This window comes from Ambystoma mexicanum, chromosome 1q (assembly GCF_040938575.1).
Source record: "Ambystoma mexicanum isolate Mex_15411 chromosome 1q, UKY_AmexF1_1, whole genome shotgun sequence".
NCBI classification, from domain to species: Eukaryota; Metazoa; Chordata; class Amphibia; order Caudata; family Ambystomatidae; genus Ambystoma; species Ambystoma mexicanum.
In genome coordinates, this window is record NC_090922.1 from 674057487 (window position 1) to 674080933 (window position 23447).

Sequence of the window (23447 nt, forward strand, 5' to 3'; positions counted from 1 at the left end):
GGCTTTGCTGCACAGTTTGGCTTGGTGCATTAGAGTCTGAGATGTGAGTGGTGGTGGTGGTGGTGCCGGGCTGTGCACGTATCCTTGAGGATACTGTAAATTAATTGGTGGTAGTGTGCATCATAGGTTTAGTGGTGCATTTTGAGTGGTGGGGAGGCAGCCTAGGGGGCTGTTTATGGGTGGTGAAGCGTGAACCTAGTCTCCAGTTCCTTATGTTGACAGGGCATGGAACTAAAGGTGTAGGGGGTGTGGCGTAGCGATGGATCCATTCAGTGGGCTGAGTGGGTTGCTTGAATAGTCCCTTTCGTGAGAGTTGAGGGAAGGAGTGAGGCAATTGTTGGATTGGGGTGGTGGGAAGGAATTGGCGGGAGTGGTGGGATAGATGAATGGGAGAATTGAGGCCATGATGAGGGTGATTCTGATAAGAGGTGCCATGAGGAGGGGACGAGCTGGCGTTAGTGAAGGCCTTTGGGCTGGCCAGGTGCTAAAGCGTGAGTAGTTTGTCTTGCTAAGGGGTGCACAAGAGAGAGATCATAGGGGCGGTGTGGTGGGTTTGGGTGCTGCAGAGTTTAATTAACATAGGGCTCATACGGCAAGAGTTGTCGAACAAAATAGCGCTGAACTGTCAGCCTGAGTAGTATGTGACCGAGGTGGTGCGAGCAGTTGCATATAGCAGGTTTGGGCTGATGGAACCCGTTAGGCTTGGAATGGGTCTCGAGGTTGGCAAGTAATAGGTAGCGGGCTAAGCTAGGCACAGTATAACATTTGTATATGAATTTAGCAATGGCAAAGCTAAAATAATCATACACAGCAACAATGGTCTTTGGGCTAGGGGTAGAGCCTCAAGTTTACAAAGAGGAATGATTAGGCTCAGCAGGACAAGACATATCGATCACAGAAAATTGAGACAGCGTGGCAGAGACAAAATGTTAGATTGAGTACATATATAGGAATACAGTTATAAGCAAATGAGCACAGCTGAATTATGGCTGGAAGGGAATGGCTTGGCGGTCTATGGCACAGTGGGAGATGGGCAGGCTAGGCGCTGCGTGTTGGAATTAGCAGGTGGTAAGTGCAGTAGCACCTCACAGAATGCAGACGAGTGGGGACGTGACAGGCTAGATATTATAACGAGGAGTCTTGTGCCGAAGGGGGAGCAGGTTAACTGAATATAGCATGTTGTGTAGATAGGTCGCTAGGCATTCTAACATACAGGTCAGGCAGATTACAGGTATTATGCTGCAGGTCCCTGTAGAAGGCACGGTCTGTGGGGTCTGGATCAGGTGGTGACTTACAATGAGTGTCGCGTGGACCAGATGGTACTCACAAGCGGTGGGCGAAGTCTTCTGCTGCAGGTAAGATGACCTGAAGTCAATGATGTGGGTCAGCCCTTGATGGTTCACTGGGCAATGCCGCAATGGGCGTTGGGTCTCACCTTTTTGCTGGAAATAGGCTGGTAGGAGGTCCCATAGGCTCAAAGCCTGGTTGGGATGATGCGCAACTTTGTATGATCTGGGATCAGACGGGCAGAGAGTCTTGGCAATGGTCACTGGACAGGCACAGGACAGGTGCCTTAGTGTGCGCCTTGTTGGGGGCTTGCTCACGCCTGCCGGTGCCCCAGGATAGGTGAAGTAGGCAGGGAGGGGCCAAGCAGGTAGCCATTGAAGATTCCTGGGCTTGGGTCCGACACAGAGAATCATGCAGCCATTTTGGAATGGCCTCACACGATTATAGCACGGTCGGATGAATTGTGGGTTTGCAAGTATTTAGCTTACTGGTGCAGGTCGCTGCAAGCGGGGCACAGGGTTTGGAATACTGTAGTGGAGGTAAGTCTGTTTGACCCTGCATGAGCGGATTCTGCAATGGGCAACCCTAGCGAAGGCCACATGAGACCCAAAAGAAGTCTTCCATAGGTCGTAAAATGGACTTCGTACCAAGAGAAATAAGCAGCAGAATGGCAGGACCTGCAATAGAACTCTACGGAAAATGCAATAAAGACTCGCCTCCAAGGAATGTACCACGGACCAGGGGAACACCCGGATGTGAGTTTCTCAAACAAACCCCCACTCCGGGACCCACAGGAAGAACTCCTATTGGTAGTTTCGGCAGAAACGGCTATAGCAGCACAAATAACCTGTTGGTAACCTCGTTTTTCACACAGGTGCGGTTTTCAGGATTTGGTTCTCTAGGACTAAACCCTCAGCCAACGAAGGCCCCAGCAAACCAGGAAAAAACAAGGTTCTACGAGGATCTCTACCTTCAAGCCAGGAGTGAAAAATCCAGTGAAGTAGACTTCAGGGAGAAGAGGAAACACAACAAAAAGGCTTCCAGCAGAGTGAATGAAAGATGGCAGCAGCACCCGGACCCAGGATAGAGACGACGGCTGGTGGCACCCTCAGACCTCTCAACTGAACATCTGCACTTCACCAGGAACCCCCAGCCAATCAGAAGATTCTGACAGTAAACAGCAGGTGGTAGTGACATGGTCCAGAAACAGTTCTGGCATGAAGAGCTCGGTCCAGAAAATGTTAGACTGCAGAAGACCTCGGGGGTTCCAAACTGAACTCCAGTGGCTAAAAACCCAAACCACTTTACCTAGCTATGATAGCAAGTGGAGGGTTCAAAATGGCAGTACTCTTGGCAAAAATCTCTATCGGCAGGTCAGCAGACCTGCTTCCTCCTCATTACAGAACAGGAAATCAAGAGTGCAACCGGGGCAGGACAAACCGTACATTTCCTTGGCAGACTCGCCTGGGCTGTTCTCCCTCTGATCCTCAGTCCCCAGTACATTTTAGGGATTGAACACACTTAAACGGGCTGGGGACTGAGGGTTAGATGACCAACAATACTGGTACCAATATGTAGGCTGCCATTATGGACTGATAGAGCCCATATGGTTGGAATGGCCATTTTAAGCCTACCTTTGCATCACCTAGAGAAAGGAAATCCCTGATATAAAAAATAGCTGAGAGCATGATTTAAAACACCCAAGGGTCCCCGACAACAAACATGTAACTTCATACAGATAGTCAGGAATCGGTACTTCTGACTCACATCTCACAATTCACAGCTGCCCCACCCACTATCATCTAGAAATCCACCCAACACCGATTACTGCCCTCCCCCAAGCTTGCGAGACTACATGCAATAAGGCTGCCAAAATGGCAAATGTTCACTGTACCAGGCTTGTTTGCATTCCATTGCATCCTTAACCAATTTGTTACTTGATTATTGTATATCTTATGTGATTCAGTACCTGGCTTTTATTTTGTGGACTTCTAGTGTGGAGACCAGCGGGGGCTAGCGTCATTACTGAAGAAGTGTACGATGCTCCCTGGGGAGGCTCCTCCCTTGACCTTCACAAGCCACTACGAACAGATCAGGGGCCCATCACATGATACAAAAAAGTGATACTGCCCCCTTAAGAGTTTACTCATGAGGCCAGCAACTGCACCCAGAGCAAGGCACCCACTGCCCAACCCATGGGCAACTGAACACAAGTTCCATCAGATGTTTTCATTCCAATGCAGAGGCTCCGACTACGCTTGCCAAGTGTCCCACAATAGATGCATCTCCCCTGTTCTACACGGCCTTCTGCAATCTGGTGTAGAGATATACAGACAGGAAAACCAAGTTGGCAGGCTGGCTTCCTTCAGTCACGGCCCGCCACCGAAACAAGCACACATTGAGAAAAAATGCATTACAACTTGGGTAAAAAGGCAGTCTGTCGTACCAATCACATGGACGAAATAGTAAGAATACACCCGTCTAGGCCCTACAACGTTGGATCAGGGAACAGTCTATTACAATATATAAGGAATGGCCAAAGAAGTGGCAGGATTTTGGAGCACGCTGGTGATTCAGGAAGAAATCAGTGGAAGGAGTTTTGAGAGATACGAAGGAGTGGTGAAGGCATGGGAGAAGAAATGGGGTGGTTGGAGAACGGTATCATGAACTGTTGGGGGGGAGACCGCAGGAGGTGCATCAATTGAAATATCAGTGGGTAGATGGATGAAAGAGTTTTTGAGAAAGAAAACCAGAAACTGTGTGACTGGCGTGTGCCTTGATATCTTGTGAACTGTAAAAGGATACCCTTGCCGTGCCAGAACTGTTAAACCAATTTCTGGCAGTATGTTCTATGGATATTTCTGAGAAACTATTTGATCTTGGTTTCTTTTTTGTAAATTATTATTTTTCTTTCTAGAAGTCATATGTATCTATTCATTTGCCCTTGTAAAATTGTTTGCTCACCAATTACTGGCAGTATTAAATGTTTGATTGGAGTAAGAGAATTATAAAGGCATAAATTAGAAAAGGAAGTGGTGAACACAGCAGATGTTGAGTACAGCACACATTAGGCTGGCGGTCTTCTAACTGTGGGGCTTCCCCCCTAGGGCCTGGGGGGGTTGGAAGATGGCAAGGGAGGGCATGAGGCTCTTCATAAATGGTATGCTGTGACTGCTTTCAATAGACTGCAACACTATTTTTATTCAAGAGGGGTTCAGCGAGAATATTTTAATCATGGGGGTGGGTGGTGGCTCAGCATCAAAAAGTTTGAATGCCACTGCATTGGGCTATATTCTCCCGCAGGTTCATCGTCTGATAGATATCCCTTCCAGCATCAGCTGCTTGGAAACTTTTTTTGGCAAGGGGCATAGTACGGCTCGACGTCAACTCCATCTTGTCTCTTGCCGCACCGCTCGTCTACTCTGTATGTGATGTTAGTACAGGGCTCAAAATTAGGATTGGAAGAGCAGAAGCTACAAGCCGCTCCTCGGTATCCAGCAGTAACTAGGAGCTACCACTGAGGAACGAGGCACTAGTACACAATGGATACAATTATGCGTTTTCATTTTATGTGAAAGATTTGCATAACGCTATGTACTGGAGACCCCAGCTACTAATCACCGATGAGGCCCAACAAGGCCGACATTTTTTTGGGGAGGCTTCTGGTCTTGTGCAGAAGGGATTTGATCAAGCAGTTCAGGCTGGCCTGCTCCTTTATGGTGTGGGACCAAGCGTGATTTTCATGTGGCGTTTCCCCTTTTGTAATGCCTTGGCAGGCGAAGAACAAATGTCTAGAGGGTTGCCCAGAGCAATGCCAGAGGTTAGGATTAATTCCAAACCTTACAGCCATCACCTCTTTTGTTTTGCATTTGGGGCTGGATACCCCAGCCAAGCACTCATGGCCTGTGAGATTATGGACATTTTGGATAAATGCCCAAAGAATGAGAGCATTGTCCTTTAATGTAGTGTAAGGGTGTGTAAGGAGGAGACTGACGCACAGGTGGCGTGATTGTTATCAAAGACTTTTATTATAACTGACGGTTGTAATACTAAGAGAGGTTTCCCTACCTTCAAAGAATATCCCAAGAAGTCTGTCAGGCTAGTCCAAAGAAATAAATCCACCTTTGTGTCAAAAAATATATTTCCAGCCCTCACGCTAAGAACTCAAACTAATGTGAAAAGGCGATCTTCTTAAGTCTCAAATTTCTTTTACAGCTTACAAAACTAAGTTCCAAAATGGTGTAACAAATAAACTTATAGAGGAAGGACAACCTTACTCCCCAGTTCTCATCCTCCGGATGTTAAATGAGTCTTCCTTCTTTGTGTTCCAAAAAATGTCCACAAAACAAGGGGGACTTTGCTTCCCTTCCCCTTGGTTTCCTCGCCTGCCTCTTCCAAATGTTGAGGGAATATCTCCCTTTCTTGTCTTTTGTCTTGTATGTACAAATTACTAGGGGGGTGCTTCCTTCCCATAGTTTCTTCCCATTATATTTCACCGTCAGCCTGGCTCTTGTTTCTCCCAGGTACTGTGACTATGAAGATGCCTCTTGTCTTCTCCTTTGCTTCACAACCAACCTGGTACATCGTCCTGCCAGATACTGCGCCTATGGAGAGTGCTTTGCCTCGCTTCATATGTGAGTGAGTCCCATGCCTTTGACTTTTCTTTACTTTTAATTGTGGTTTTACTACTTCTTCTTTGGTCACAGTCAACCTGGTACACTATCCTGCCATGTAATGTGACTAGAAAGATCGCTTTTGGAGGCCTTGATTAGGTTTGTGTGTGCATGTCCCAGATTCACCTTTGTGATTCTCCCTGCTTTTAGCCATCCTTCCAACCGTCCGGGTCTCCCCGACCTCTCTAGAGAACTTACTGGTAGTCTTCGGTTGTTTGTGAGTGCTTCAGGCCTTCTCGGCTTCTCTCAGTGGTTTCCTGGGACTCCGGGGGCTCAGCGTTGGCTCCCGGCTTCTTATCTGCATGCCTCAGCTTCTCAACACGCTTCGGGCTTCACGTCTGTCTGGGGGTTCAGGCTTCTGCTCCTTTCTGGTGTTTGTCTGTGATGGATGCCTCAGGAACGTCTCTACCAGCAGGTAAGCGTCCCGCTCCTGGTACTGTCTGCATCCAGGCTCCTCTACTGATGCCAGGATTCAAATCTCCCAATTGCTCCTGGGAGGGCTTCTACCATCAGCAATGCCTTCTTACCTTTTTATATTCAGTTTCGATTTGCTTAACGTAAATTGACTAATGCGTTTGTAGTGGTTTGGATTATTCCACATTACTCTGCATTTTCTTCGTCCCCATACTATAGGGCGTCCTCACTTTTTCCCCATCATCCTCTGCTGATGTGGCCAGGGGAGGGCCAACATTCTTGGATCGCAACCGTGGGGATGGAGAAGCAAGGGAGGGTCATCTGGGTAGAGTAGACTTGCAGGGGGCGGGGGGAATGTCCTTGGGTGAGACGCAGTATCCCCCATTTCCATTCCATGGTGAACCCTTGATCCCATCAGCATTTGTAAGATATTGGTGGCCTTTTGCCCTCTACCCGGAAAAACACTAAAACATCAATACGGGAACACTAGGAGGAGGGTGAAGAAGAGGAGGTCCGCAGGCAAGACAGAGTATCCTTCTTTACCTTATGAGAACCATCCTCACCCAGCCTTTGTGGGTTGTTGCAAACCATTTCCCTCATTCAACCCACTATAGTACTGGGACGAGGAAGAGGCACTAGTAAGTCATTTCACTACTCTAGTACTGTGAAAAGGATGAAGCCTGTAGAGTGTTGTAAAGGTCAGGCATGTCCCAAGTCTCAACTAATTAAGACCAGGCAATTGCAATTATACGAAAAAGGTACCAGGCGTTTTTACCCACTGTAAGACTTCGCAAAGGAGGAATATCCATTTGCATATCAGCCTTCGTCCTGCCCACAAGAGCACTCCAGCACCGAAATTCCAAGCAAACTTTTGAATAAGAATACCAACAGCAACCTCATACACGTGTTTCAGCCTTGTTGGGCCTCATCAGTGAGGTGGAGCTATGCCTCTCTGAGCACAGTGAGCAAGGAGTCCATGTCTGGGTTCCCCCAGGTAACTTGGGGTGACCAACCCCAAGTTCCTTACAAAAATGTGAAAAGGGTAGCAGGTGCCCCTCTCCCGAGAACATGGCATGATAATCTGTTCTGTGGTTTTTACCCACTGAGAGAGTCCACAGCCATCGCTTTTAGCTCACTGTACTTTTCACAAAGGAGGAATATCAATTTGCATATCAGTCTTTGTCCTGCTCACAAGGGCAGTACAGCACCGAAATGCCAGGCAAACCTTTGAATAAGAGCACCAACAGCAATCCCATTCACGTGTTTCAGCCTTGTTGGGCCTCAGCAGTGAGGTGGAGCTGTCCACATCAGTCTTTGTGGGCGGGACAAAGACTGATATGCAAATAGATATTGGATGCAAATGGTTATTCCTCCTTTGTGAAAAGTACAGTGAGCTAAAAGTGATGGCTGCAGACTCTCAAAGTGGGGGAAAAAACAAGGAACAGATCATCATGCCATGTTCTTTCTAGAGCGAGGCGCCTGCTACCGTTTTTTGTATTATTACAATTATAGACTTATATCTGCAACCTCTCAAGTGGTTACAGCTGTATTAAAGGGAGCGAGGGCAGCAGGAGAGAGGGCAGAGTCCGATCGTTGCAGGCCTTTAGGGAGAATCCTGCATGCCAGGAGACCGCTGCGGTTGGTCCTGCAGGAGAGCCGAGGTGCCGGCAGACTATCCCAAGAAGCTGTGGAGCCAAGGGCCAGGTGTGCCACGAGAAGGCCACAGGATTCCCACTGGTCAGAGGTCCGCAGCCAAAGATGCGGACACAGAAGAAAGGAGCAAAGTTACTGACAGCATCTGCGGAGAGAAAGCAGATCTCCCGGTGAGATACGAAGAGAAGGTGAAGTGGGTGCTGGGCTCGCAGTCAAAGGAAAGCATGTCGCGGACCAAAAGCCAAATGCAGCTGCCCGGGTGAGAGGACAAGGATCGGTGAGTGAAAAGGGAAGAGCACTCGAACCGAGGCGCTCCTGCGGCTGTGGGGGAAGTCAGAATAGATGCAGAATGAACGAAAAAGCATGCAAAAGAACCCAAAAGAACGGGTTGAGGGGAAATATAAGGATAATATAAAATGCAAGCAGCACAGTTATTGAATATCGAACTAAATTAAGGCTTTTGGCAAAGTTATGACCTGATAAGTCTGTGTGAAATTAAAGTACCGTCTATTGAAAGCAAGGCACGAGCCGTATGAAAGGCAATTAAAAGCAAGTATGAAAAAGTACTAGAAAGTATGAAAGCAAGGTGGTGAAGGAACAGAAACACTGCAAGAGACTGGCAATGGAAACAATACATTGTGGCAAAGCCAAGAGGCTGACCAGGAAAAGCCAAGTGAGTGTGAATCATCACACAGGTACATATACAGAAGAACCTGTGTGGATTAAGGAGGCTAGGGTTCCTGGTTGTGTGACCTGTGATGAGCGGACTGTGTGGTCTGACAACTGTGCCTAGACCAGGGAAACCCCAACTCTGAAAGCCAAAGAGGTTGCTTGTGTCAAACGGGAGAGAGCAGTCTGATTTGAACTGTTAAGAAACCAGGAGTATAAAATTGTTTTGGAGTTGTTCGAACATTGGAAGATTGAGAAGAAGTACAAGTTGGCAAGCTGCAGTCTTGGGGAAAGGAAAGCTGAGACAATAAGAACTTTGCTGCTTTCTTGAGGAAGGGAACCTCGAGACCCTTTTTGGAACTGTTGTCTTGAACTTGGGGAAGGGATCCCTGAGATTAATGTGGAACTAACTTGAACTTGGGGAAGGGTAGCTGAAAAGTAAGCTAGGACCTGGAAGAAGCTCAACTATATTTGGAACACTATTTTGTTTATTGTTGACATCCCTACACATTGTTTAGCTTTAGTTGTGAGGGCAAATCTAGGTTTTGGAGACAGACTTTTAAGTTGAACTTTCTGCCTCAGAGTTTCCTTAGTTTATTTAGGTAGGGAAATCCCACCTTAGTATAGGGCAAGTTACGCATTCATCCATCACAACATTTGAGTTAATAAAACATGTCTTTTTGAATTTTGAATCTGTTGTCTGTGTCTTGCTTCATGATGCCTTCACACCTCCCATGGGGGTCGGTGGGGGACTATCTGATAGCGACCTCATGTCCCTGGCCGCCTGGGAATGGGCCTGAGAATGGGCTTACCCCATGGAAGCAGTGGCGACATCTTGGAATTTGTTGGCCCATTGTTCCATAAGTCATGGTCCATGCCAGCAGTGGATCCCGAACTGACCAAAGAATATAAGCCAGCCAGAGGAGACTTTCCCTTTTTGTCGGCTCACCCTACCCCAGAAGGGTTGGTGGTACAAGTTGCCACAGTAAGCTCGCGGCCAGCCACATCCACCCCCAACCTGCCTACGGACAGAGTCCAAGAAGACTCGTGAAGAAGATCTTTGCTTCAGGGAGCATTGCTCTGAAGGCAATCCATGCCAACTGTGCCTTGACTAAATATTCTCATGTTCAAACAAGAACAATCAGTGAGGCGGCAGATCATCTCCCAGCAGGGCAGGAGAGGTGAGAGATGGCTTTCTAGCTATGGTCAATGACGGCAAGGAAGTGGCCTGTCAGGCTCTTAGGGCACGTTTTTACACCACTGACTGCATAGGTCGTAACAGGGTAACGTCCACAGTACTGAGGAGGGTAGCATACATTGACAGCTGAGGTTTTTCATAAAATGTTCTTCCTAGCTCCTGGACATGGCATTTCAAATCGAACATCTGTTTGGGCTGAAGGGGATGAGTCTCTAGAAAATGTAAGGATTCAAAACTGGCTACAAAGTTTTTATAGCTAGCGTTGCAATAGCCTGCCAAACAGTACTTCAGCATCGCCTCTTGAGCAAGGGGCTACAGGTGGTGCATTCCTTTTGGAAGGAAAGCACAACTGCGGCAAGCCAAGCAGGGTCTGAGGTGTTTCACACACTCTAGACTGGGCAGAGGGGCCTCCAAGGACCAGCAGAGTTCCGAGGCGGTGGTGCGCACTAAGCCACTTTGAGCTTGCCCCACATGTTTCAATGGTTAAAGGGAAGATCTCCGAGCACTGGGAGAGGTCGAAGGAGATAACCTTAGACGCATGGGCCTTGCAGCTTGTCAGATGGCGATATTGTCTGCCTTTCTTAAAATGGCCTCCTTTCCCCAACAGCTGGAGCAGGAGCTCCAGCAAGAACTGGGAGCCCTGCTGATGAAGGGTGCAAGTGGAAGAGGTATCACCTGAGGGATAGGTTCTGAGTGGTATTCTCGCTATTTTCTGCTACCCAAGAAAGGGGGAGGACTTGTGATATGATATGGCATTTGTAACGCGCCTATACACAAGTGTTTCAAGGCGCGACAAGGCAGGGAGGGGGGAACAAAGGGAAGACGGCCAACGATCCTTCTAGGCCAGGTGTCATTCAGATCGCGCAAGTGCATGGGTGGAGCGAAGGGAAAAATGCAAGGGGAAGGGGAGGGGGGAGTGCAGTACAGTGTAAGTAGAGCAACAAATAAATACTAGAGCCAGCTGGTGGCAAGTGCAAGGTAAGTGCAGACAAGTGCTGGGAAGGGGGGCTGAAGGGATACATACAGTCTCGCAGTGCAGGGGTTGCCAGGGAGGCAGTGCAAGTGAAGAGTGGCTGGGCCAAGGACCGAGATCGGTGAGAGTGGCCCAGTTGCAGATTCAGTGCAGTTTCAGTCAAGAATTTAGCAGGGGAGGGGGCTTCCTGGACTTGAGGGCCTTCGAGTTCCTGAGGAAGGACAAGTTCAGGATGGTGACATTGAAGAAAATTCTCCAGGCTCTACACCTCCAGGACTGATTGATGTCATTGGATCTTCAGGATGCTTATTTTCATGTACCGATGCATCAAAAGCACAAGCGGATCCTGAGATTTCTCACCTGGGACACTATCCGTTCAGCCTGCTCCCTTTAAGCTTAACCTCTGCGCCCAGGATTTTCACCAAGATGGTGGTGGTTCACCTCAGGCGATCTGGCATCCATGTAGTCCCTTACTGGGACGACTGGTTGATCTGTGGAAGTTCTCGGGAGCAGGTATCGAGGCAGCTCAAGGAAACTTTTTCTCTGCTTCACAGTTTGGGCTTCTCCCTGAAGTTCCAGTAGTCCCATGTCACACCAACACAGAAGCTGCAATTCATAAGAGCAGTTGTGGACACCCGGGGCAGAAGGCTTCCCCGGCCCCTTGAAGAAAGGGTCACCAGTGTCAGATGGTCAGACTTTTCCGGAACCACGGCTACTTACCAGCGGCTTCCATCCCATGCCTCTTAGGCTTCATGGCCTCATGCATTTTTCTGGTTCCAGAGGCCAGGCTGCAGATGTGATCCCTTTAGTGGCTTTTGAGGGATCAATGGTCCCAGTACTTCACAGCATGAAAGACGTACTCAAGGTGGGCAGGTGTGGCTAAGGAGCCATGGGGCAAGACGTGTCTGTGTGTCTCCTGCCGATCCTACAACGTCTTGCTGTGCACAAATATTGAGAATGGTGCACTTGAACTGTAAACAAAGTTTCTGATGTGGGAATATGTGAGGAACAGGATGTTAATTCTGTCGTGAAGATCTGAGGTGTGTAACTGCAGCTGCGACCAAGAACAGACGCGGAAGAACCCAGAGGGAAATAACTAAAATGGCGCCTGCTTCGGAACAAAGGGAAGGGCTATGAACGAAAAGAACGTCTGAGCGGGACTGCAATGAGACTGAGCCGGAGGAGTACAACTGACGGCTGAAAATGCTGCATAATCACTGAAGCAGCGGTCGCATGACCCTTTGCAGCCCCGATGCCACCGGGAGATGCCGAAGGAGGGAGAAAGGTACTGAAATTCGTACCCCAGCAACGAGACATGCTTATTAGCGGAAAGGACGTTGTTTCCCGGTGGGCGGTGAAGTAGATCGAAGACCCGCTGATCGCAGTGATCGGAACCTCAGTAAGAAATTATTGCTTGATATGGAACGTGGAGTAACAGGCGGCACACTAACATTCACGACACACCTTAAGGCCATAATACAGTAGAAGGAGGCTAACGAAAGGATTGGTACGAGCTACCGTGCGGCGCCGTTGTGGGTGGACACTGCCAACGGAACGGATTTGTGCGGCGGCCATGCAGAGTACAGGGTAGCTGAAACCAACACAGGGGTCAGCACGAATGGGGCTTCAGTAAATAACACTCCAGAACGCTATAGTAGACAGTACAGAGAAGGGCAGACTCTGCCTCAGACAAAGAACATTGCTGAACATCAGCTGATCCAACGGTGAAACAGCGATCCATTGAATCCGCTGTAGCGCAATGATAAATGGGACTTTAGATCTGCCAACACACGAAGAAATACAAGGGCCCCGCTAAACTGTGTCAGTAGGGAGTGCAGAACAGTGACCTGAGCCTTCAGCGGTGAAGAAACTGACGAAGAGACCGAACGGGTGGATCCGAAACAAAAGGGCACCCAGTTTGAACATAGCACCGGTCAGGATAAGAAAATGAAGAAAATAGACCTGCGAGGGCCTGTGAACTGGAGTAGTTTTGCATGAAGGCACTCTCAGACTCAGCAGACAGTATCCAAACAATGGAGAGGGGTACTTATGGAAACGACTCAAGAATTGGGAGCCAACACAGGCCAATAAGACCTGGCAATAGTAATGGCAGTGCAACGGCACGTGAGCTCAACCCAATAGCTTGGGCAGAACAACAACCAGCAAATTCAAACCCAGAAAACGGAAACAACATAAATACTGTAGATGCAAGGCAGATAGCGTGGGTGCTCGAACCGGAACAGAACGAGAAGGAACTTCCCAGCACCAGTGACGAAAGGTGAGAGGGGGCATCGCAGCTGAAGTCAGCGATGACATTGACAAGGGGGGGGCGCAGGAATCGGACACTACAAGGCACCACAATGTAAAAAGTAATAACAAAGGACCCCAGCAAGCTGACAGAACAGTGATACAGAGCCAGTGCCACACAACTGTGGGTACAACTCAGCCCCTTCAGGAAGCCTACGGTTCTGACAGTGGGGAAAACACACGGGGCCCAGCCACATGACCAGAACCAACACAAGACAGTAGGCGAGGCCCACAATCAGCACCCGTGGTTAGGGAAGATAGCTAGGATTGCAGCGGTAAGAGCGGGGGCCAACTACTGCGGCGAAGCAGCGCTGACACACAAGGTCGGGACCTTGATGAAGCCACCAATGTGTTATGCTCACCTGGTTCCCACGGGGGTGTCGACCGGAACTGGGCCGCTGTTATTTCCACCAGCGTGACGTGTAGCGCCGAGATGACTGACTGGACTGGCCCGCTCAGCCTAGTTTGTCTGGCTCGCAAGAATATTCTTCTGCAAAGGAGAAGAGGAATTAACCACCCGTGGAATTGAGTGACAACCCACCTTCCCCACTCCCGTTGTCTTCCCACTGATCACTCTTGATGTCCCCTCCTTAGTCTCACCTGATGGTTTGGAAGGATGAGCTCTCCAACCTGCGTCGAACGCAGGGGCGCGTTGATGACCAGTTACTTAACTGGCGTAGAGGAATTGGTGAGTTCCAGTATTGACTCTAAAGTCTAATTGTTCATAAGAGTTCAAATGTCTGCTCTTGACTCTGTCCGATTCCTTGCAGGTTGCCGATTAATCCACTCGAAGATTTCCAAATGGCACTCAGTAAGATTCAAGTAAGTCTATTGTGTTTTTCCCCTTAGGGGCCGGGGTACGGCGATGAAGCAGAGTTGACTGTGCCGACTCGAGATGAGGTGAGACCCCTGTGGTAAATCAGGTAAGTTTTGTGGGGGGTAACTGGTATTGTCCTTGCTTTCTCCCCTTAGGGGCCGGGGTATGGCGATGAAGCAGAGTTGACTGCGCCGACCCGAAATGAGGTGAGTACCTCCCGTGGTAAATCAGGTAAGTCCTTGGGGGTAGCTTGTATGGCCTTAGAGAGTCCCCTTGCTCACCTTGCTGTCTTTGTCTCCTTAGGTGTCGGAGGGCGGCCGCGAGATGGAGAGAGCGTGATGGAATGCTGAAGTACCGCCAAGCAGGTGAGTTCAGCGCGGCGCCGTAGAAATGCGAAGCGATGCTTCAAAGACTTCTGTCTTTCAGTTCCTTGGCGAAATGGATCAGGATTCAGGTAAGGATTTAAGTTAAAACTCCTGTTCTAACCTTTATCCTTTTTGTTTTCTTGTTTCAGGAGTCCCAGGACTGAAGCGGGCGTGGCTGAAGACTGGAGCTGCTGAAAACACGGTGAGCGTTACGCCGCAGCAAGCAGAATAACGCGAAGCACGTGTGGCTGTCCGGGCGTGGTTTAAATAGCCTTGGAAGAAGATCCAGGTAAGCATTCTTCTACAGCCCCACCCAAGTAACAAAATAGTCCCTTCAGTAAAATAGTCCCTCTTAAGCCTCATTTAGCTTGAGTCTTCATGCAGCATGGTCTGCCTCAGGTGAGTATGCAGCATGGTCTGCTTCAGGTAAGTTATCAATAATGAGCCTGGCGCCCATGGCGCCAGGACTGACTTTATCTTTATGAGCCTGGCGCCATAGGCGCCCGGACTGTACCCAAACAGCCCCTAACTGGGGTTTTTGGCCTGCTCCAAGTGGCATGATGCCTGCTTCCGGGGCTGCTGGGCCTGGTCTGGTCTTCCGGGGGCAGGCATCATGACACAATGGAAGATTGAAGGAGGCCACATTGGTTAATGTTGGAGGTGCTCCACACAAGAACGCAAAGGCCGTAGAGGCTACATTGCTGGTCACGACAACATGAGTGCGCAGTATAAGAAAGCAAGAATGGCGTCCAAACCCAGTAAACCCAAGGTGAAAATCATCAATAGACATTTTCACCAAACCAACTCAAACAGTCAAAGTCGCAAAAACATCACAGCAGAGCATGCACAGAGATGTTACCCCAATACGTAATGATCAACAGATTTTGAAAGCCATCGCAGGGCTGAAGTCATCATGGGAATGCAAGTTTGACATCGCTATCGCAGAATTGAAGACCTCGTTAGATTGCAAAATTGCCGCTGTCAGTGTGGATGTAAACCTCCTGCGGGAAGATGATGGGGCGCTGGCAGAACGCACAGGAAGACTGGAAAAAGAGGTGAAGACTAACACAAATATCTGCACCGCTAACGCCGAGGACGTCCACATATTGCAGCAACAAGTGCACAACCTGGAGAGCAGGGTGGAGGAAGCGCGGAAGGGCGAACGCGCAGGAATAGTATGCGTATTGTGGGGCTCCCAGAGGGAGAAGAATTGGGCCCAATAAATTATGTCAAAAATATGCTGCTACAAGAGATAGGCGGTGGATCACTCACCCAGGGGTTCACAGTGGAAAGAGCGCATAGAGACGGGGCCAGAAGGCCCCCACCAGGAGCCCCTCCCCGGCCGATCATCGCCAGGTTATTGAACTACAAAGACAGGGAGAAGATCTTTCGTGAAGGGGGAACGAAAAGTAGAGTGTCTGCGACCATCATAGCATACACGGATTACACCTTCTCTGTACAGAAACAGCATCTGAACTATGTGTCGGTTAAAAGGAGGCTACATGAGGCTGGCTATAAATATATGTTGTTGTACCCAGCGAAACTGAAAGCTATGCACGAAAACAAGGTACGCTGCTTTGACACTCCAGAGGATGCGACAGCTTGGTTGGATACGCAGAACTGCCCGGCAGGAGCGGACAACCAGACAGAGCAGAATGGATAAGTAAACCTGCGTTTTCCCTGAGATGTACTTTTGGATAGAGAAGATGCGGTGGGATAATGGTTAAGCGATGACAGTGACTTTGGGACTAGGATATAATGTAGAATATGTCGGGAATAGGGTGAAATGTGCACATGGGGATTTAAATATACAAAAGTGGTGCAGTATACTGTTCGCTTCATGCAGAAGTGCTGCTTTGGAGTATGCAGCACTAGGGAACATGCTATCACCCCCAGTAGTTAGTTTAGTCAGGATACCGGTAGTGCAGTATCCTCCTGCTGAGCTCTGAGTATCGGCAATTGACCGAGAAAGGGACTAGATGCGTGGTAGCCTAAGATCCAGGGATGAAGCTGGGCGACAGTTGGGGACAGGTTGGGGGGGGGTAGTTGTGGTAGTTAGAAGAGGCGGATAGGGGGGAATTGGGGAAGTTATACGGGGACAAGCCTACAGACACAAGCCAAAAAGTGCGATTTTGGGGAGGTGGGAGGGGAGATGGGAGGAGTGGAAAACGGATAGGATGGGTGGAACGAAGATGGCAACCTGGAATGTTAGCGAGCTCAATAACTGCATTAAACGTAATAGGGTTATGATATACTTGGAGACAGAAAATAGATGTAGCCATGTTGCAGGAAACTCATCTGACCAAGGAAAAGCAAGATTTTATAACAAGGAAATGGAAAGGGATAACCCTAGGAGCTACATATTCAGCATACGCTAGAGGGGTCATGACATGGCTAGCGGCATGTGTCCCATTCAAGTTACTACAGTCCACCATAGACAAAGATGGTATTGATACGGGGGCTGGTGGAAAATAAAGAAGTGTGTATCATCGTTTATGCCCTGAATCAAGATACTACAGCCTACTTTAGAACCCTGCATACTAAGATAAGTCTTTATATGGAGGGAGCAGTGGTGTGGGGAGGGAACTTTAACTGTACCTTAGATCTGGTGTTGGATAGCTCGTATGCAAAGGTCACACAACAGACCCCGGCAGCGATGGCCCTAAGCATCTTGTTAAAAGCTTTTCGGCTAGTAGATGTATGGAGGCTGCAACAGCCACAGGACAGGGGATACTCGCACTACTTTGCCCCACAGAACCTGCACACAAGGCTAGATTACGTATTTATTGGAACAGAGTTAACAAATGAAGTGACACAAGCGGAATACAAAGTCATGGTCCTCTCAGCCCATGCCCCGCTGGTGGTAACGTGGCAGATTCTACCACCCAGAGCTAGAATACCGACATGGAGACTCGGGCCGAATCCTTAAAAGATAGTGTTCAGAGAGGACCTGAGAAGAGAGATAGTGGAGTATTTCGAACACAACAATGGCAGTGTAGATTCGGCTGGGACATTGTGGGAGGCATTTAAGTTGGTGGTGAGGGGAGCAGCAATGGCTAAATCAAAGGGGTTGCAAGGTGAGATAACACGGGAAAATACATAATGCAGAACGGGAATTGGAAACAAGGATGCAGGAGGGCACTGGATCCCCAGAGGAAGCTGAGACCATAAACACACTACAACAAGAGTGTAGGGACCACTAGGATAGGCCAAGCAACCTAAGTTATAGGAAATATGTTGAAAGGCAGCATGCTGAAGGTGACCAGCCAGGCAGATTACTGGCCTGGTTATACAAAAGTGAGACCCCTAGACAATCGGAGCAATGCAAGGGATGGTCGAGTATGAGAAACCCGAAGAGTAAACTGTTTTTTTAAATATTACAAGAGATTATATGCAGACTCCAACAAAGGAGAAGAGATGGACGCACTGCAAGCATTAACGGAGATCACACTCCCCCAAACTTGGGGAGACAGAAGGGGAGAACCTAGAAGTCCCAATAAAGTTAGAGGAGCTAGAACAAGTAATCAAGCTACTGCCTACCAGCAAGGCCCCAGGTACAGACGGACTCCTAAGTGAATTCTATAAAGCTTATAAAACAGAAATACTCCCCCCCCCCCCCCACACCCCCCAATGTTGGCAATGGTCAATGAGGCGTTTAGTACAGGCACGTTGCCCGAGTCTCTACGGGAGGCGATAATTATTCTGCTCCTTAAACCCAACAAACCAGACACAGAGTGTGGGTCCTACAGACTGCTCTCGCTACTCAATCAGGACAGTAAGATCCTGAGGGCAGTGATGGCGAATAGGTTAAGAGCAGTCCTAGATAAACTCATACACTCGGACCAAACAGGGTATGTCCCACGTAGGAATATATCCGACAACCTGCAGAGACTCCATCACGTTAGATTGTGCCCAGGGGAGCTCCCAAGAGGCGGCGATAATCTCACTGGATCCGGTGAAAGCTTTCAACTCAGTCAAATGGCCTTGGCTATTGGCAGTTTTGGAGGAACACAAATGTCTGAGATGGGTCCGTATACTGTACAGTGAGCCACTGCTATGAAAGTAGTCTGTTGCTGCTTCTAGTTTCTTTTCGCTGGTGGGACGACACATGAAGTTTGTGAACATTTGGAATGATAGGCACGTTTCTGTGCTTTCTTGGTTGAATATGGTCAGCCTGTTGCTCACAGTACGGTGACTGTTCTTCACAATAAGGGGGCAGGAGGGAGCATTTTTTGGCTTCTGGTAAGCCGAAGCCTGTTGGATTCTTCCTCTGCTCCTGCTAGGATCGGGAACAAAAGGTGGGGAACTGAGGTATGGTACGTTGTGGTACATGTACTTCCGACGTCACGTCCAGAGTCTAGGAGTGGCACTGCTGAGGCAAGATGGGTAGAAGTTGAGCCTCACTGTACCCCCGGTCGAAAAGGTTTCCGAGCAGCTGACGCTGAAAGGGATATATATCAGATGAGCAATCTGCCGGAGAAAAATATTCATAGAAGGAACATTACTGGTAAGTAAGTTCTCCCATCATGCAGATAACTTTCCCTATTCAGATTCCTATCCTTTAACACTGTTGAACTAAGCAGTCTTAATGATTTGTTTCATTGATGTATGAAATGTGGTTTGCTCCTGTAGGCCCTGTCGGAATTGAGCAGTAAGGCTTTTGAAGACTTATTTGTACTTTTTGTCGTTTTGTTGTATTATTTATCAAATTAATCTTCTTGTGTATTATTTTTTTTATTGAATTTTTTAGCAAGAGACAAATGAAAATTGCGAACATTATCGAGAACGAGTTGTCATTGGTTCCTTGTGGCAAACGGAGATTCAATCGTACCTCAAGAAATTCCAAGCTATTGAAACCAGCATGGAAAAAAAGTCACACGTTTTGACAGAAGTTGGTGCCTTATTTTAAATAAAAAAGTATTCTGCTTTAGAAAGGCAATTAAATTATTTGTTTTTCAAGCATTTTGTGAATTGCTCCTATCAAGTTTTTTAAAAAATGTTTTACTAAGTTGGAAACTCCACTGCCACAGACAATATAGTTTCTTGTCGTCCGTTTCATGTTGTGCCGACTGCGCTAACAATGGTACCCTTATCTGTACATATAGTCTGGTACTCTGTATGGTACTGTTGCACTCCCATTGGTTATTGGTCATTTATTTAAAATTGGAAATTGGTGTAATTCTTGCTTTCCAACGTAACGTTTGAGAGTAATTGATGTGAGGTTTCTGATGCTCTTAAATCCAATGCAGTTGTCCTTTCACTTTAAATTAAACCAAGGTTGACGGACTTTAAATTGCCCTAGTTTACTGGCAATGTGGGACGGAAATTTTACTCACTTCAAAATTCAATCCACGTACATGTTTTACTAATTTGATTTCACAAATACTATATTAACTTTGGCCTTCTTTCCACTTCTCTTTCAAGATAGCCAATGTAGAGGACCAGGTTGCAGCTGGCAACATGGAGTTGAAGAGCCTGTCGACCGAGGAGCCTATGGCCAAAAGGAATCTGAATCTGAAAAAGGAGAAAATGGTCAAGTTGACCATGAAGATCAAAAAGAAACATGAGGATAATGATCTCTACAAGCAATCCGTAATTGAGTACGTATGTGCCCACTATATAACACCTGTAACACTTTATTTGATCGTCTTAGCTGAGGATACTGCTTGGGCCAGAATGGGCAACAGTAAAATATGTTTGAATCGTTGATTTTTTACAAAGACTTCACTTGTCTTTTGAAGCGACCTCCTGTGCAGCCAGATTTCCGGTACTACGCTAATGCAGGAGGACATCAGAACCAGCAAGCGCTGGAAGGCCGAGGCCAGAGCTTTCCATTGTGATTGGAAGACATGAACCATCTTGGAGGTTTTTTCTTTGCCACTCTGTCCTTGGGAGAAAAGGCCCTACCGAGGTGAGTGCCCAAGACAGCACTGATAAATCTGAGGGACCGGCACAGCAAAACCTGAGACTTCCTGAAATTCAGAAAGAAGCCCTAACTGTGCAGCAGGCTGTACATGAACGGATGCGCCAATGCCTGCTCTGGGGCTGGAGCTTGGATGAGCCAGTCGCTGAAGTGGGGGAAGAAATGAATTCCTTCTCTCCTAAGGTGAGCTGCTACCACTGCCAGCAGCTGAGTGAAGACCCTGGGCGCCTAAGACAGGCTAAATGGTAGGGCCCTGAATTGGTAATGGCAATGGCCCACCACAAGTCTCCAGAACGTTCTGTGTTTTTTAGATTAATTTTCGATTAATCGGCACATGGCAGTCAGCATCCTGGAGATCCTTGAGGGCTTGAAGGATCAGGACCAGAGTCACCATCTTGAGCTTGTCCTTGCACAGGTACAGGTTAAAGAACCGCAGATCCAGTATATAATATGCAAGCCCCCCACCTTTCTTCGGTATCAGAAAATGAACTGAGTAACAGCCATTTCCTCATTCCAAGCAGGGCGCACATGCTCTATAGTCTTTAACCAGAAGCTGTCGAACCTCCTCCAACCAGGAGAGTCTCCGGAGGCAAGCACTGGCCGGAGGGAGGATGGTTTCGAGGGTGTTGAGCAAAAGGGAGGCAATATACCTGGTTAACGACCTGTAAGGCCCAGACATTGGATGTGTTGAGACACCATTCTGTGCCAGACGTGGCAAAAGCCTCCCCTCCCAAAGCGTTTGTTTGATCTAAGTCTCCTTCAAAGGGGCTTCGCATCTGGGCATGCTGAGTACAGCTGAGGCAGACAAACTTCTTCTCAGAACACGCCAGCTTCTACCCCTCACTTGGCGTTGCTTTTGCTAGCCTCGTTGGGCATAGGAGTGAAAGGGTCAAAATCTCATCCCAGGCCTCTGCCTGTGTGGGCTGCTGAACTGCCAGACTCCGGGACTTGGTTCATAATTAAATATGTTTTATATTTGCTACCCTTATTGAATTGTGTGCCATACTGTGTGGACTCAGAGGGACCCTGACCCCACTCATTCTCTCCTGAGAATAAACCTCAACTGCTCTCCATTGCTTTCTTGATTTGGGGTTTGTCTAGCCGCTCAGAGTTTCCTGTTCACTATAACTCGGGTGCGCTCCTATAATCTGTCCACCAGGCCAGATTCTAGAAATCCATATTAACTGAGGCCAAAAGCACATTTTGCCAGGGTACAGAAAGCATTTATAGTCCTCATGCCCAGACTATCCGAACCAGTAAGCTTTGTACCCAAGGCTTTTGGCCTCTTACTCTGTCAAGATGCAAAGTGAGAAAGAGGGTGTTCCCAAGTTCATCGTGGCAGCCTGAACCACGAGACTCCCAAACGAGGTGTGTGACGAAAGAAATGCTGGATTTGAGAGTGCCGGCCTGTTTCTTCACTAGGACCCCCAGTTAACAGTTGGGACTGAAGATGGTTTTGTCCACAACTTCAATATTGGGGTGTCCACTGCTGGGTTAACTGGGCAGTAAGGTCACCTTCTGTAGACCTCTGTCTAAAATGTCTAGAAGTTCAAATAGGGCCTTTGGTCTGGAAGGTTCCAACAATCTTAACGTCCTTTACCATCAGGCTTTTGAAGCAAACCTGAGGTTTTGCTGGAACTTGTGTAGGTACCAATGTCTAACCCACTTGCCTCTTGCAGATATGAGGCAAGGCCCACCAAATCACCACCTTCCCCATGAAACTCCTCAGGGAAATCCCTGACCTCCCTAGAACATAAAGGTTCCACCCCAAATGGGATGGGAATCGCCATCCTCATGAAATATGTTCCCCCGCCTTAGTCATTGTTAGGCAAGATTGTATGTAGTAACCCTGTGGGAGACTACACCAGCCTTGTCCTCTTGGCAATAGGTAACCCAACCTTTGGTATAGGCCTGTACTACACAAGTTGGTATTGTGACTGAGCAGCCAAGCTTATCTCAAGAGGGGTCAATGTGAGCTGTAGGGTTGCAACATAAGAGATTCACAGTGACATGTATCCAAATAACATTTATACTGAAGGCTTCTTGATGAAATAATTATTTATTCATTTAACAGTCGGTTTTAAAATCAACCTTCTTTAGAAGGGAGCAATATGCAACACTTAAAATACCCTTCAAAACAACACACTCCTTCAGTTCAATAAAGTAAGTAGATACCCTTTTGGGATGGCACACAGATAATCCTACACCCTGAGATGACTTCAATAATTAGGACACTATGGACCTTAATATAATCCCTTTTCACACTTAAATGGTAATACTGAAGTTGTGGCAAAAAGGAAAAGATTAGGGAAGGAAACAATGGTTGACAAGTTTCTCAAACAGGTAAGCACTTTAGAATCCCCCAATGCAATGTAGGTTAACCCTTGCCCAGCTATACAATTAAGGTATGTATGACATTTTGGAGGGACAGTTAAACACAAAGTCACAGGGTAAGAAGAGTCTTCAGGGAGCCAGGACAGCCAATGTCACTTGAGCAAAGTCAAGGGGAGCTGAGGTACTTCGTGAAGATTAGCACAAAAGTATTCGCGGTTTCAGGTACTCACAAATAGCACCACTGCGGTTCTTGGACACCTTGTGGACTTTCCTTTCTTCTGGGGCCCAGCACTTGGTAGAGGTGGCTCAAGCTTGGTTAGGCCTGCTTCGAGGGAGTCCGGAGGATCTTCCTGGAGCACGAGTCCGGCTTAAAGGCGATGCACTTGATTCTGGTGTTCCTGTCCCCTGACACTCAGTTCCTGCAGCAGCAATGAAGTACAGCCAGCCGGGAGAGTGGTTCCAGTCGAGTTTGTCTTGGGGCTGATTGGTCCCACCAACCTAAGGGTAGAAGTCGTCCTTGCCGGGCTTCTCTAGTCGATTAGAAATTCAGAGCTTCAGCAATGCAGCAGGGTGTCACCTGGCAAACCAACGGTCCAGGAGGTTACAGCAAGCTTCTTCTTCCGTTTCTTCTTCGGTTCCTTCGTCCAGTGGTCGACTCTGCCTTCCCTGCAAAAGACCTCGCCTTTTATGCAAGTCTTTTCCATTAATTCGCAGCGTAGCTGCCACTCACACAGCAGGGTGGCTGTCCTACAAGGACAGCCAGACAGCCAATCACCTTTTGGGTGCATTCCTGTAACCAAGGAGACTAAGCACAGGGAGTTTTGGGAACCTCCC

General features: G+C 48.0%; 1 protein-coding gene across 1 annotated transcript in view; it reads left to right on the plus strand.

Annotated features, from left to right (window-relative positions):
* LOC138535220 (kinetochore protein Nuf2-A-like) overlaps positions 1–23447 on the plus strand; it is a 528523-nt gene that overhangs the window by 403933 nt on the left and 101143 nt on the right. The window contains exons 11-12 of the mRNA XM_069641278.1: positions 19107–19247; positions 19781–19956. Of these exons, the coding sequence (XP_069497379.1) occupies positions 19107–19247; positions 19781–19956 (317 nt within the window). The remainder of the gene's footprint in view (positions 1–19106; positions 19248–19780; positions 19957–23447) is intronic.